At 43.2% G+C, this 15,721-nt stretch overlaps 1 protein-coding gene across 1 annotated transcript; it reads left to right on the top strand.

Annotated features, from left to right (window-relative positions):
- The first annotated feature begins 13,204 nt into the window (after positions 1–13,204).
- Positions 13,205–14,599, top strand: LOC132389897 (muscarinic acetylcholine receptor M2-like). The gene has a single exon (XM_059962456.1). It carries the CDS (start codon positions 13,205–13,207, stop codon positions 14,597–14,599), a length of 1,395 nt encoding a protein of 464 aa, XP_059818439.1.
- Positions 14,600–15,721: the final 1,122 nt, after the last annotated feature.

Here is a 15,721-nt window from a genome sequence, read left to right as displayed (position 1 = left end):
GCACTGAGACAGGTTTATTAATGTTGAAATTATTCGAACTGGATTTAACTGGCTTGGTGTAAATTGTACTGCCACCTGGATTCATGAAGCTAGGGTCGTTTCGCTTCTTCGCTTCCTTGCACACAAACCTCGTGAAATAGTCAAAGGGAGGAAATCGACCATCGTTCTCTTCCTTGTATTCTGAGCCAACAGACCCACACCTTTCCTGCAGACCAAATGGAAGTTTGTCCACGATTGGTCTAATCCTGTTTGAAGTATCTAGGTATGATAGACCAGTTAAATAGCCATCTTCTTTGGCGCCTTGAATCTCCATGAGTAGATCTCCGTGCACTCTTAACTTAATGTGCTCCTTGGCTGACACCTTAGGCGAATTTTCCAGACTTCGAAATAGTGCCGTTTCAATAATCTCAGGGGCCGCATAGCACTCCCGAAGTCTCTCCCATGCTTTGCGTAAGGCTAGCTTGGGATTGTAAATGTAGACTGAAAGTATGCGTCTCACCTGTTCGTATGATTCTTTTCCCAGCCATTTTGTCGTAAGATCCAACTCTTGGATTGCTCCGAGCTGGACTCCGTGGATAGCGTTGACGAATGAGGAGTATCATGCTCGGTCATTTTCAGGTTTGTCGTCAAACTGGTATAGTCCTGAAGTGACGAGATCTCGACGTGCTAAATACTGTGCCATGGGTTCAACTGCTAGTGGCATGCTGGCTGGGGGAATATGTCGATGGGTATATAACTGGTGGTGCACATTTATTAGGGAATTTGTTGTTCTGAATTCAGCCTTTGACTCTCCTCTCGCCAAATCTGGTAGGTTTGGTGTCGAGAAGTATTTGTAATCAGCCCTTTCATTCTTGAATTCATCGCGGAGTTGCAAGGGTAAATTGTCTTCCTCAGATGGATGTGATGCAATTGGGCCTCTCTGAGACTCCTCGTGTGGAGTGTGGTGTTAGCATATAAGTATGGAGAGGAAGAACGAATCTTCAAGTCCATTTGAAATCAGACATAGTCGCTTGTGCGTTTCAATCTGGTCCTTACTGAAGTAGATTTTACGTCATCCAGAACGTGCATTTCTTCAGCACTTTCTATTATCTTTTCCCCTAAGTCCTGATGAACGGTCTCGGCACGGAACGTCGGCTGTTCACTTTTCTTCCGCAGCTGTTGCCTGGCCTGCTGACTTCCTACAACATTTTGTGTGTATCACCAGTAACTAATATATTACTCCGCATAAATTGTCTGGCCTTTATCTAAACGCTGATTGTTTTCACACTCTGTCTCACTGTGATAGACCGTGCAGGGATTTACAGTTCGCCAACGTTGTTCAGGATTTATTTACGGACCAATGTTCCTCGATTATGGAGCGGATCTTCAGCAGTCGAACAGCCTCAGCTGTCGCTGTAACAAATAATTTGTACAACGCGCCAAACTGCCAATTTGCGTTCACCACCCGTCATCCTGTCGTAGTGTTAATCCGTCGATCTCACACCTTTCTGATGGGAAATGTATCAGCGATATAGATGAAGTAGATTCTCGGATCGAAACGTCGTCTCTTTATCCATTCCAATAGATGCTGACTGGCCTGCTGAGTTCCATTAGCATTTTATGTGTTTTGATTTGGATGGGGAAAGCACTGATTTCTCGCAAAATTGCTCTCAATCTGATGCAAATTTATGGCGTTCATGCGTAGTGTACTGTCAATTCAAAATATCAGCTTTATAAGCTTTAAAATCGAATGGTATTCAGAAACGCAAATGCACCCTCGAATTTCAGCTCATTATCCGGGAACTTGAAATCTAGCAGACTGATCCCGCACTGCAGTTTTCCCGTTATTCCTGACGTTCCGTTCTCGTGGCTGTCGTTGGGAGCTGCGTACCATCGAGATTGGAAAACGCTGCGGTCGCAGAGATCGCGAGGTGGAATACAAGTTGGTGGTTATGTGAAACTGGCAAAAGTGGGGCAAGGGAGGGGGTGAGGACGGTCAGTAGCAGGAATAGTGGTGGAGAATTTTGCCTGACAGTGCGGAGTGTTGTGCGACACCATCAGAATGTAAACAGGGAAATAATTGAGTAAGCGGCGGTGGCCCGATGTAATATTAGTGCATTTCTGCCTGTATATACATATCAATGTGTGCGCTGGTGTCCCTTTGTCGTTTCCCACTTTGTCGGTCATGCTGGCAGTTATTCAAGTATTTTATGTGTTTATGTAGCTGCAAATGTGGATATAATTAAGGTGCAAATTTACCCAGAAGTGGCTCTGCGTGATTCTATATATGCGCGGTCAGAGAGTGACAGTATTTATTGACTATGTAAACGTGAGAGATACGGAATGTGATTGAAGGTACGTGTGTCAGATAAGGTGCAATTGTGAGATGAGGAATATGGATTCTTCAAAGTTCAAATATTCACAGAAAAATCTTTAATCAGAGTACACACATGTCACCACATACAACCGTGATATTATTTTTTTTTGTCCTATGGCCACACTTGGCTGACCTATGGAACAGCAATAGTAAACAGGATCAATGGGCAACAAACATTTGTAAATGCAGATATAAATAAATCTCAATAAAAACCAAGCATGAAATAAAAAGGGTGTATTTAAATGAGTGTCGTTATCCAATTTTGTTCAAGAAACAGATGGTTAACCGGTATCTGGTGCTCTTGAGCCTGGTGGTGCGAGTCCAGAGGCTCTTGTACCATCTACCTGATGGCAGCAGCGAGGGAAGAGCGCGGCCTGGGTGGTGAGAATCACCAATGATAGACGCTGCTATCCTACGGCAACTTTTTATTGAGGTGTGATCAAAGGTTGAGCGGGATCCAGCCGAGATATACTCGACCGAATCATCCCCTCCCCGCGTCGGATTTTCCTCTCAATGGCATTGCTGTTACCACACCAGACCGTAATACAGTCAATCAGCACACTCCAGAGTCCTCTGTCGTTTGCCAATATTTTTGATTACATGCCAAATCTCCGCAGACCTATGAGGAAGCAAAGGCGACGCCGCGCCCCTTTGCTACCATACCTGTATGATAGGTCCCGGACAGGTCTTCTGGCAGGATTTTAAGGTTTATTTGTGAATAAAGTAGAGGATTTGAAATTGGATTTGTGACAGGTTGCGTGTATGGAGGTAACACGGAGAAGGTATGCCTGCATGGGTAATTGAGTGCTCATTAAACACAGCTGAAGGTGCAGGAGAAATGAATTATGTGTGCATTAAAGCTGGAAAGGGGACTGCAAAGCGTGGTAAATATTGTATCTGTTAATAGATGAAAAACTTATGAATTTACGCCCCGCTCCCTAATCAATAAATTCAATACAATGAATTTTGCATTGGTGTGAGGAAAGAGTTAAATTTGATTCCTCTTTGCCATATGCTAAGACATGTAACAAAAAACATCGATCTTTGTTAGACTTTTTTCAGTCTATACAGTGGGAATGTTTTGCGAGAGTTCAGCAAAGACCATTGCACAGTGATGTTTTACAACTCAGCGTGAGTACTTTTATAGACTGTAGATGTCCATAGACGCACTTACCCGATGCTAGATACGGAAATCATGATTTATTCCATATGGACATTTTGTCCTGTTTCTAAGTCTTGTATCAAGTACAACGTTTCCAAGAGATAAGATGGCACAGACTCTGCTGGGATAATAAATAACTCCCGGGAAACTAGATCATGAAGAGAGAGAGAGAGAGAGAGAGAGAGAGAGAGAGAGAGAGAGAGAGAGAGAGAGAGAGAGAGAGAGAGAGAGAGAGAGAGAGAGAGAGAGAGAGAGAGAGAGAGAGAGAGAGAGAGAGAGAGAGAGAGAGAGAGAGAGAGAATTTCGTATATTGCTTGATTTCCAATATAACTCCTTCACTCCTGTGGTAATCACCCTTTTCGATCTTGTCCACCAGTTACATCGCAACTTATTTCACTCCTGTGGTTTTGCACTGTCCATCCTGACCGTCTCATTAAACACCCCCTCTGCTTGCTTAACTACTGCCCAATCCTCCGACCGATCAGTCAGTTAACCGTACACCTCTGATATTCACCTGTAATCCTCATACCTCGAAGCGAGCAGACTATCTCAGTGTCTCGAATGCAATCACAGAATCTCATGTCCACTTCTCTTACAATGTAATTCCCGATCGTAACTACAGTCCCCTTCTCTTCCACCCCATCCCCGTCCCATCTGAGCAATCGTGTCAGTTTCAGAGACATAGACCCGATCGCTGTGGCTACACTGCAACTCGTCCCTCCCCACAGTGTCCAAAGTGGTATACTGATTTCTGAGGTGGATCCCGGTTGTAATCGACACTGGCTGTTCATTTCCTACCAGCTCCTGACACTCACTGAGGTTTATGTCTCCTGAAACTTTGTGGTGACTATCTCCTTGTAGCCCTTATCTTGCACGTTCTCAGTGTCCCTTATGACCCGACGATCATCGAGCTGCAATTCCAGTTCCTTATTGATTTCCATAAGGAAATGCCACTCGGTGCACCTGCTGAAGATGTCATTATCCGGGAGAAAATCACGGAATATCAACATCTCATAAAAAGAAAACACATCTGCACTGGGACCATCCGCACTATCAGAGGACGAATGAAGAATAAACTGATCAGATACTTGCTCGACAAACTTGTTCTCGATGAAGCCTCTCCATTCTCGCTAGAAATCATCTGCAGATGCTGGAAATCCGAGCAACGCACACCCAAAATACTGGAGAGGCTCAGCAAATCAGGCAACATCTATACAAAATAAAATTAGTTGACGTTTCGGGCCAAAACACTTCGGCAGGACTGCAGAAGAAAAGTTGAGGAGTAGATTTGGTTGGTGCGGAGAAGGGAGGGAGAGACGCCAGGCGATAGGTGAAACTCGGATGAAGCAAAGAGCTGGGATTTGATTGGTGAAAGGGACAGAAGACCATGGAAAAAATAAAAGAAAAAGATGGGTGAACGAAGAGCACGAGAGGGAGGGGATGGGCGGTCAAGGAGATAACATAAGTGAGGGGCAAGGGCATGGAAAATGGTGAAGTGGGAGTTTCAAAAACCGACACTCAGCTCGGAGGCTACAAAACCAGAATATAAGATGTTGTTCCTACAGCCTAAGTGTGACCTAATCCCGTCAGTTGAGGAGACTATGGATCGACAGATCGGACTAGGAAAGAGAATTAGTATTCATTTGGGTGATCCCGCTGGATCCGGCGGAAAGATCGTAGGTGTTTGGCGAACTGGTCTCGCCGTTTTACAGGAGGTCACACCGGAAGCAAGGTACAGAGTGTCGCCTGATCTGAAAGGACAGTTTGGGGCCCTAATTGGTAGGGCTAGCTGTAGCACTTGTTTTTCATACAATGATAAGTGCCGGGAGGGAGATCAGTGCTGCAGAGAAATACCTCAAGAACCCTCACGGTCCCGGGAGTAGCCTCCTCTCTAAATCACAATTCAAATGTTCAGTTTAACAAAAGCTGAAAGCCCTCGAAAGTTCCGTTCGTAAACGCACTCACAGGCCTCTGAATTGCCTCCTGTCTCGCTCCCGATTTGATTGGGCCATCGGAAAAGTAAACACGCATATATAACTCCATAGGAATCATGTCGGCCTCATGGAAACATCGTTGTGATAAAACCTCTGAGCTCAGAGCAGTTCATTTATTAAGGGTGGGAAATGGAACTGGAAATGAATCTAACGGCTGCATCTGGAATTTAATTTCCTGTCCTCGCCATTTCTAAATCCTGGTACAGGAAGACTATTTATGAAAAGGTAACAATGAAGAATCCCCGGCAATTTTTTTAATGCTCACCAGTACCCGTGAAGACTTTGGGGAGGATAAAAATCTGACGGCGAGAGGCTGCGGGAGAGAGAGACGGCAAAGAAAGACGAGAAGAGTAGGAGGGAGTGACACTAGGGGAGCATGAAGGGAAGACGGTGAGAGTTCGTGGCGGAGAGAATAGAAGAAGAGTAGCGCAATCGGCTGAGTGGGACGGGGAGAGAATGATGCTGGAGAGCGCGGCAGGGTGACTGAGAATCGGGGAGAGAGAGCCGTGAGGAAGACGGGTAATGCAACTGGAAGAAAGAGAAAGGGGAGATGGGTAGAAAAATCGAGGAGAATAGGAGGGAGAGAGACTAGGGGAGCCTGAATGGCAGACATTGAGATATCGAAGGGGAGAGAATGGAATAGAGTGGGATAATGGGCTGAGAGGGACGGTGAGAGAGCGATGCTGTAGAGAGTGGCTGGGAGAATGAGGATCCGGGAGAGAGACATGAGGAAGACGGGGAAGGAAACTGGAAGAGAAGAGACAGGGGAGAGAGAGACGGGGAGAGCGAGATTGCGGTGAGTGGAAATAGGGGAAGAGACACTGAGGACAGCGCGAGACACGGGCGAGAGTGAGAGAGACTGGGGAGAGCGAAACCGATTTGGGAGAGCGAGAGGGAAAGGGAGAGAGATTTTGAGCAGACAGGGACACCAGGGGGAGAGGTAATGGAGTACAACTGAGAGAAAGAGAGAGTAGGAGCGAAGAGAGTCTGTGTGGAGAGCGATCCAGAGGGGAGGGCGAAAGTGGCAGAGACCATTGGGAGCGAGAGACCGTGATTGGGGTCCCGGAAGATTGACTGTAGGAAGAGGGGGAGAGAGAGAGTGATTGTTTTAGAAATTGTCCCTATCCCCTAGCGCACTATGGGTGTGCTGACCATGATGACAATTTGTTACTGCATGTTTGCCTGAATGTGTGTCGGTCGCCTCATTGACTAAATCCCAGAAGGTTTTAACCACCTTACTGCTCTTTGACCTAAAGTCTCCTCCTCCTTGTTATCCATACGTCTGAAAATATTGGCATACCAAATTCCTGATATAATTCGCTCTATCAGTCTCTCTCTTGCTCTCACTCGCCTGCTGTCCATCACTTCGGTTCTCTGCTGCGCTCCCTCCCGGCGCTCCATCACCGCTCAATTGCTGACAGCAGTCATAAATGTAAGTGCCTTTCCGGTATCGTGCTGGATGTTGTGAAGCCGTGCACCCTCCCGCTCTGGCAGCGGCTGTAGCAGTATCTGTATTCTTACCGTACGGTGTTTTGTGTTCTAAAGCTCAGTTTAAGTTCTCTAGCTGGAAGACAGTTGAAGGTGGCAGAGGGAATGAGAACCCATAGGTAGAGAAGGAGGAGAAAAAGAGCGTGTACGTAACGACAGGTCACGACAGGAGCAGGAGTGTTTCATGCAGACGATATTATACTCCGGGGATCAGGCAGTGTTGTCAAAACCGAGAAACAGGTGTAACAGGCTCGCCTAAACTTTCAATTTAATAAGAGAGGGAGGGTTTATGCAAAGGAAAATTCTATGGGAAAGAATAAACAGAGGCGGACACCATTCATCAGGAACTTCAGTTTGTGTGTTTTGTTTTTGGACTTCGAGGATCTAAGAGATTTTCTCATGGTTACTTTGTATTTCTGTTAATCACATTGTTTGTTTTCTAACTCTCTTCATAAAAATCCGATTCAATGGGCATTTCACCGCATTCTTCAGTTCCTCTCTGAATTTGCTCTGAGTCAGTCCGCAAATACTAGTGTTGGTGCAGGAACGGAGAACCTGCAGCATCGCGGAAATCTCTTCTGCGATGTAACAGGGGTCCGGGACAGAATAAACATATCTCATTGAAATTAGTTGATAGATATAAAATACCACCCGTGTTACCCACAACAAGATGAAACTACCGGATATGCTGAAGAGCAAAACGATGGATTTGCGACGGTTCACTATCTCCCGGCCCCTGTCAGCCTCTCCACTGTTTTGTCCCCGGAGCACCTTGCGGGCTCGACTGGCCGCTAGAATCCGCCTGACTGTCAGTATATTGAACAGCAAAATCAGAAAGAATGGAACACAAGGGGTTAAAACGCGGTAAAACAATTCAAAAGCGGTCCATGCGGGATCGTTTTCGAAACTCGATGTAAGAGCACAATACCAGGGAACGCCATCAATTAATTCTCTACGCTCGTATACAAAGTACCAGGGAACGCTCTCCAAACAGGCCAGCGCACTCACTGTCCCGATAACCACAGCCGCCGTTCTCTCGGTGCAATATTTTGTTTTCAGCTTCTCACAGCAAATAGCCACAAATCTATCGACGGTAAAAGCGACAGTCAGCCAGACAGAAGTGGCAGTGCTTGCAAATACCAGCCATCCACCGAGACTGCACACAGGAGTCATGAAAATGAATGATCGGGGAAAATAAAACGATGCAGTCCACCCCAGCAGCGGATCTGAGATAACGACCAGGAGATCGGCCACTGCCATTCCCACCAGGTAGCGAGTGACACATTTGGAAAGACCGCACCTTCCTCGGGACAGGATCACAATCGCCATCAAGTTCGCTGGATGAGAGAGAGAGAACAGCAAGTTGAGAAAAAGAACTCCTCACATTTGCTAAATTGTTACTACCAAAAGATAGTTTTATTGTTGCACCTAGCTCAGACAACCGTTCAAGTGCAACTGCAGACAATCAATTCGTTTAGTGTCAACGGGCTGTGCAAACCCAGTATTCCCAAATACAGGGCAGCTGCTACAAGACCAAAGCACGGAAACCAGAACATCAAATTATTGAATACAAACACCAGGAAGAACGCTATCTAACCCGTTCAGTTCCACAGATGTTGGCCGATTCGCTAAATTCTTGCATCAGTTTGTTTTCGATCCGGATGCCATAATACACATCCCCGGTGTTTCCATTCAATTCCTGAAATGCAGAACACCGGGACTGGAGAGGTGACAGTGGAAACCAGCGACAGAAGCGATCACAATATTATAATTAAACTTCAATTCCCATCAACGGCAGGAGACATTACGGCCTACCGGGAATTCCAAATGCTGAAATAAAAGGACAGTAGATTTCTTCTGTCTGCCAGATGAGAGAACAATCCATTTCAGTGAGAATGTATGAATTCTGTTACTCCCGACTCCACAGCTCGGGCAGACACTTTGAGCTGATTTCGTCAAAACGGCCCTGGTTTATAAAAAGTATCGGTCTCCTGAGATATGGTTGCATCCCTGACTAACATTCTTAGTTACAGCTTCTTGAACAAACACTTTAATTTAAAATTATTGTCTCGGATGTAAGTATTCCGGCGATCGAAGACAACTGCACCAAAAATGCTTGGGCGTTATATAAGCAGTGATTCATCTGGAGGAAATAATGCGGCAGCTCTAAAGACAAAGACTGTCTTCATCACAGATCAGTCACATTTACAGATTTTAGGGATTTGCTGACTAATTGTACATCTGTAAACGAGGTGCACCGACAGCGCCCAACCGACAACGAACTTCTGCCCCTGCAGTTTCCCATTTTGAACTGCCTTTCAATGCTTCAACACCTTCCTGGCCAAACACAAACATGTACACTCACATACACACACACACACCACACACACACACACACACACACACACACACACACACACACACACACACACACACACACACACACACACACACACACACACACATACACACACACACACACACACATGCGCGCGCGCGCGCAAGCGAAACACAGATACGAACAGAGATATAATAGACAGATCAACGTCGTGTTAGCAACGGACAAATGAACACGTTGCTGATGTAGAAAAAATACGAAAACATCTGCAGATGCTGTAAATTTAAAGCAACACACACGATGTTCTGGTAAATCTCTGCTGAGTTCATCCAGCATTTTGTGATTTTGCTGATGTAAAATAATTGTATACACTTCACAAATCTGTCAGAGGTGTAACGAAAACTGAGAAAAAATGTTTCATGCTGCAAATAACTGAGCATACCGGAAACTAATTAAAATTAGTCTCCCTCAGTATAAGAAACATCCTCTCCCAATCTTCTCTCTCTAGCTGTTCAATATTCGATAGGTTTCAATGAGAACCCCCTTCATTCTTCTGAACTAAATTGAGTACAGGCCCAGCACCATCAAATTCTCCTCATTGATAAACATTTATTCCCATGGATCTCTATAGACCCTCTCCAATGCCAGCACATCTTTTCTTAGATAAGGGGCCCAAATCTGCTCACAGTGCTCCAAGTGTGGTCTGACCAATGGTTATAATGCCCCAGGATTACATCCTTGCTCTTATATTATAGTTCTCTTGAAATGAAAGCGACCACTGACTCAGCCCCCAGGTTAACCATTAGATAACCCTGAACAAGGAGTCCCAACTTCCTTTGCACCTCTGATTGTTCAATTTTCTCTCCATTTAGAAAATAGTCTATGCCTTTAATCCTTCTACCAAAGTGCATGACTATATATACACTTCCGTACACTATATTCCATCTTCTCATGTTCCCAGTCTGTCTAAGCCTTCGACAGATTTTATCTTCCTGAACGCTACCTGCCCCTCCAACTCTTTTTGTGTAATACTGAAACTTGGCATAAAGCCATCAATTCAGTCAGCCATATCATTGACGTATGACGTGAAAAGTATCGACTCCGACAAAGACCTCTGTGGAACACTGCTAATTGACTGCAGCAAACCAGAAAAGTCCCCTTATTCTCACTCCTTCTCTTCTGCCAGTTAACCAACCTTCTATCTATGCTAGTATCTTTCCTCTAGTGCCGTGGGCTGTTAATTTTCTAAGCAGACTCATGTGCGACACCTTGTCAAAGCCCTTCTGTAACTCCTAGCAATCAACATCCACAGATTTTCTGTTGTCTATCCTGCTTGTGATTTCCTCAAAGAATTCCAACAGATTGGTTAAGCATGATTTCCTCTGAAGGAAACCACTCTGATTTTGCCGACTTTATCATGTTCCTCCAACTACACCAAAACCTCATCCTTAATAATAATTCCAGCACCTCCAACTACTGAAGTCAGGATGATTGGCTAATAATTCTCTTTCTTTTGCTTTAAAGTGTGGAGTGATATTTGCATTTTTCCAATCTTCCAGAGCCATTGTAGAACCTAATGATTATTAAAAGATCATGACTCATACCTCTACAGCCTCCTCTGCTACCTTTTTCAGATTCAACATTTCAACTTCCAAAGCACCTTCTCCTTAGTAATAACAACAACACTCAATTATGCTCCCAATATTTTTGGATTTTTGGCATACTCCTAGTGTCTTCTACAGTGAAAGCAGACAGAAAATACGTATTAAGTTTGTCTGCCATTTCTTTTCCCGCATTACTACCTCTCCAGCGGAATTTTCCAGTGTTCCGATGTCCACTCTCGTCTCTCCTTTACTTTTTATATTTCTGAAAAAATAGTTTTGGCATCAGCACATTATTGGCTAACTTATGTTCATATTTCATCTATTCTCTCTTTCTGACTTTTAGTTGCGTATTGTTAGATTTTAAAAACTTCGCAATCCTCCAAATTCCCACAATTTTTGCTGTATACTGTTATCATTTCACTCTATGCCGTCTTTGACTTCGGTTGTCAGCCACAGTTAACTTCAGAATACTAGGGGATGTATCTATCCTGCGCCTTTTGAATTGCTCCCAGATACACCGACCATTGCTGTTCTGCTCTAATCCCTGGTACTGTCCTTTTCCAATTAAACTTGTCCAGTTCCTCTCTCATGCTTCTGTTACAGTATTCGTTTTTTCCACTGAAATACTAATATATCCGACTTTATTTTCTCCCTCCCAATCTGCAGTTTTAATTTATCATATTACGATACCTGTCTCCTTTACCTAAAATTTCCTAATGAAATCTGGTTGACAGCACAACACTCAATCCAGAATTGCTTTTCACCTTGTGGCCTCAACCACAGCAGGTTCCAGAAACCCAGCTTGAACGCTTTCTACAAATTCCATCTCTTGGAGTTCGGCCCCAACCTGAATTTCTCAATCTACCTGCAAATTGAAATAGCCCATGACTATTGTAACATTTCCATTTTTATATGCCTCTTCTGTCTGCTGTTGTAGTTTGTACCCCACATCTAGGCCACTGTTCAAAGTGCTGGATACAACTCCCTTCAGGGTTCGTTCCCCTTGCAGTTTCTTAACTCTACCCACAAGGATACTCCATCTTCCAAACCAATGTGTCCTATTTCAAACGATCTGATTTCATTTTTTTACTAACAAAGCCACTCCAGCCTCTCTGCCTACCTGACTGTCCTTTCCTTACAATGTATTTTGACGTTAATCTCCCAACTATGAATTTCTTTCATTCACGATTCAGTGATGCCCACAATGTCATAACTGTAATCTCTACCTTATTCCATAAACTCTACAGTGTGCATTCAGATATGATACCTTCAGACATATATTCCTTACCCTCTACGATTTTGCCACGATATTAGACTTCAACTCATCCCAGTGGCTGCAATTTTGCCCTATCATCAGGCTGTCCTTCCTCACAGTATCACTACACTCTGCATCTACTTGTATATCATCTACCCCGTCTTCAGATCTATAATTCCTGTTTCCTTCCTCCCTGCCTAATTAGTTTAAACCATCCCCCACAGACCCAGCAAACATGTCCACAGGATATTGCTGCCCCTTGGCTTCAGGTGTCAACTATCCTTTTGTACAGGTCATAACCTCCCCTCTTAGGCTATTAGTTTCAAGAAAATTAGACCATCATTGTTTAACGTTCTCATGGGTTTCATAACTAGGGGAAATCAACTGTGTTAAACCACCATTAACATGGATCTTTAGCAGTCTGTTTTGAAACACATGCTCTTGATCTGACGTAACTAAATCCAAGATTCTTCTCTCCTTCAAGGACTTTGCTTCATTTCTACTTTTGACTGCAAGTTTATTGGATTGGGTGTTTGTTCCTCCTGTAGGAGAGGGATGATCCTGTGCATCTGTTTTTCTTGCGTCATTTCTGGGATTTCTCTTGTTCATATATTTTTTTCCTTTTGAAGCACGTGCACATAAGGGAACAAAAGGGTCAGAGGTTTCCCATCATTTTAAGTGCATAAAGGTGGACCAATCCAATGAAATCATGTTTGCAATGTCGGGTATCAACATCTTCATTCAGTTAGGTAATAGTATTTAGCTATTAACTATTAATTCATAATTACGTACGTAATGTTGTACGTACAAAACGTGATCTCTGTGATTTCTGTTTAAAAATTAATCCCTCAGAAATAATCTTTTTTTTTTTTACAACGGATGGTCTTCTGTGTTCTTCCTGGTGAGGCTTCAATTAGAAATCCTTAATTGCTTGTTTGCTAATATTTTCTCCTTTTTCTACTATTTTCTACGTTCAGGCCGCTTCAATGCTAACTCAGAGGGAAAGGATGGCTAATTTAACGCAGACAAATTCATCGCTCAGCAACCTAACATACATTGAAAGAGGGAGGGCTTACAAAACAGTTGAACTAATCTTCATTGTGATTGTAGCATTATCTTTGAGTCTGGTGACCATTATCGGAAACATTCTGGTTATGCTTTCTATCAAAGTAAACAGACAGTTACATACAATTAACAACTATTTTATTTTCAGCTTAGCCTGTGCCGATTTGATTATTGGTGTGTTCTCCATGAACCTTTACACCATTTACATCGTCTTTGGCTACTGGCCCATGGGCCCAGTGGTGTGTGATTTGTGGCTGGCTCTAGATTATGTTGTTAGCTCTGCATCTGTCATGAACCTTCTTATCATCAGCTTTGACCGATATTTCTGTGTGACAAAGCCTCTCAGCTACCCTGTGAAGAGAACCACCAAGATGGCACGGATGATGATTGCAGCTGCTTGGGTGCTGTCATTTATCCTGTGGGCTCCTGCCATTCTCTTCTGGCAGTTCATTGTAGGTGGACGGACAGTTAAAGTAGGTGAGTGTCATATACAGTTCTTCTCAAATCCAGTTGTCACTTTTGGTACTGGAATAGCAGCCTTCTATCTACCAGTTATTACCATGACGATTCTGTATGTGCACATATCCCGTGCTAGCAAGAGTCGGGTCAAGAAGGTTAAGAAAGAGCCAGAGTCAAACAAAGGTACCATTTTTCTCTGGTTAGTGCGAGGCAAAAGAATGAAATCGAATAATAACAACATTTCAAGTGTACCTGAAGAGATGCAGAATGTCAAAACACAGAACGGCAAGGCAGCTGGTGAAGTAATGACGGATTATTGTGGCCAAGGAGAGGAAAAGGGGGTCTCAAATGACTCGACTTTCTTCAGTGTCGTCCCTTCCATCCAGACGGAGGAAAGAACGATTGATGAGAGCTCAAACATCTCCAGTGAGCAAAGGCAATTTAGCAATGACAGCTCCAAGCTCTCCAGCATAAAGGTTGTCACGAAATCCCAAAAGAGTGACTACTGTGCTACCACAATTGAAATGGTGTCAGAAAACAGCAGCAAGAATGGTAAAGACAGAGAGCTCGCCGCAGCCCACAAGATGAAAAAGACCCCTGCTGAGAAAAAGAAGGGAGCTGCAACCCGGGAGAATAAGGTGACCAGGACCGTCTTGGCTATTCTGCTGGCATTTATCATCACCTGGACCCCTTACAATGTCATGGTACTCATTAACACGTTATGTTCAGTCTGCGTCCCTAACACAGTATGGTCTATTGGATACTGGCTCTGTTACATCAACAGTACTCTAAACCCAGCCTGCTATGCACTATGCAATGCTACCTTCAAGAAAACCTTCAAACATCTTCTCTTCTGTCAATATAAAAACATAAGATAAATAATAAGATAAGATAAGATAAATTCAACAAAAAGATAGTCTCCATGAACATTTTATACGTTATAGATGAATTTCATAATGTTTATCATAAATGTATGAAAGTAAAATGTTCAGCACGCCAGTAATGGCTGAAGTAGATATTATCTGTAATATGGTGAAAGCATACTTCAGTTATGGACAATGAATTTCTAATTTTTTGTTTATATGAAAAGTGTGCTGATTATTATAATGTTTCTGTTTGAAGTCGGAAATGAATCTGCCGAAATTTCAAATATAGTGCATTTCAGTTAATCGGGGGACACTGGGAATTGACATTCTGGCCCGATTAAGTGATTACCCCAATGAGCCGATGTTTCCTGGAAATATTTAACAGGGTATAAAAAAATGACAAGCTACCATTTAATTAAGTAACAAACTATGTATTTAAAGGAAATACAGAATTAATTAGAACACAACCAAAATCACTACAGTACATAAAACTCTATTAGTTTCTAATTATTGTGCTTTAATTTAATAAGCGTACACTGACATGTTCTTTTGATTGACTGTAAATAAACAAAATCATCAGAGACACCAAGTGCAGAGAGTGGACAGCTTTCAAACAGTGCTGGCGATGATTGGAACCTCCAAATCCTCATTTCAATTGGAACATTCAAGATGATTGCTGATACCTTTAAATTAATCATAGTACTTAACTAGATGAAGTATTGAAATTGTTTCATTTCACCCCAACCGTTTCTGGCATCCGCAAGCCTGCATGCTTGAAACCGCAGTGAGCAAAACAGTTCCAGTTTGTCTTACTGTTTATCACTTGCCTGCGATCAATGACAAAAGTCACTTCTTTTTGAAAACGAGCACGCAAGGGATGCCATTTAAAACGGTTGTTTTAATTAAAGCGTAGTGTATAATGGTTACATAGCATGCATGTACCTCACACTAGTTAGAACCTGTTTGGCAACAGATTCCTTTCACAATTAAGTGGCATAGTTTTCCAAGTAAATTACATTTTTTTCAATTTATTTTTTTTATTAAGTATTGTCCGAAATAAGCGGCTGCCCCAATTAACCAATGGTAATTAACCATTTGCCTGAATTATAAAATTCAGCATAGGCACATTTAAGG

Source organism: Hypanus sabinus, unplaced genomic scaffold (genome assembly GCF_030144855.1).
Source record: "Hypanus sabinus isolate sHypSab1 unplaced genomic scaffold, sHypSab1.hap1 scaffold_698, whole genome shotgun sequence".
In the NCBI taxonomy this organism is placed as follows: domain Eukaryota; kingdom Metazoa; phylum Chordata; class Chondrichthyes; order Myliobatiformes; family Dasyatidae; genus Hypanus; species Hypanus sabinus.
The sequence above is the reverse complement of the archived record's forward strand: the minus strand, read 5'-3'. Positions and strand labels throughout refer to the sequence as shown.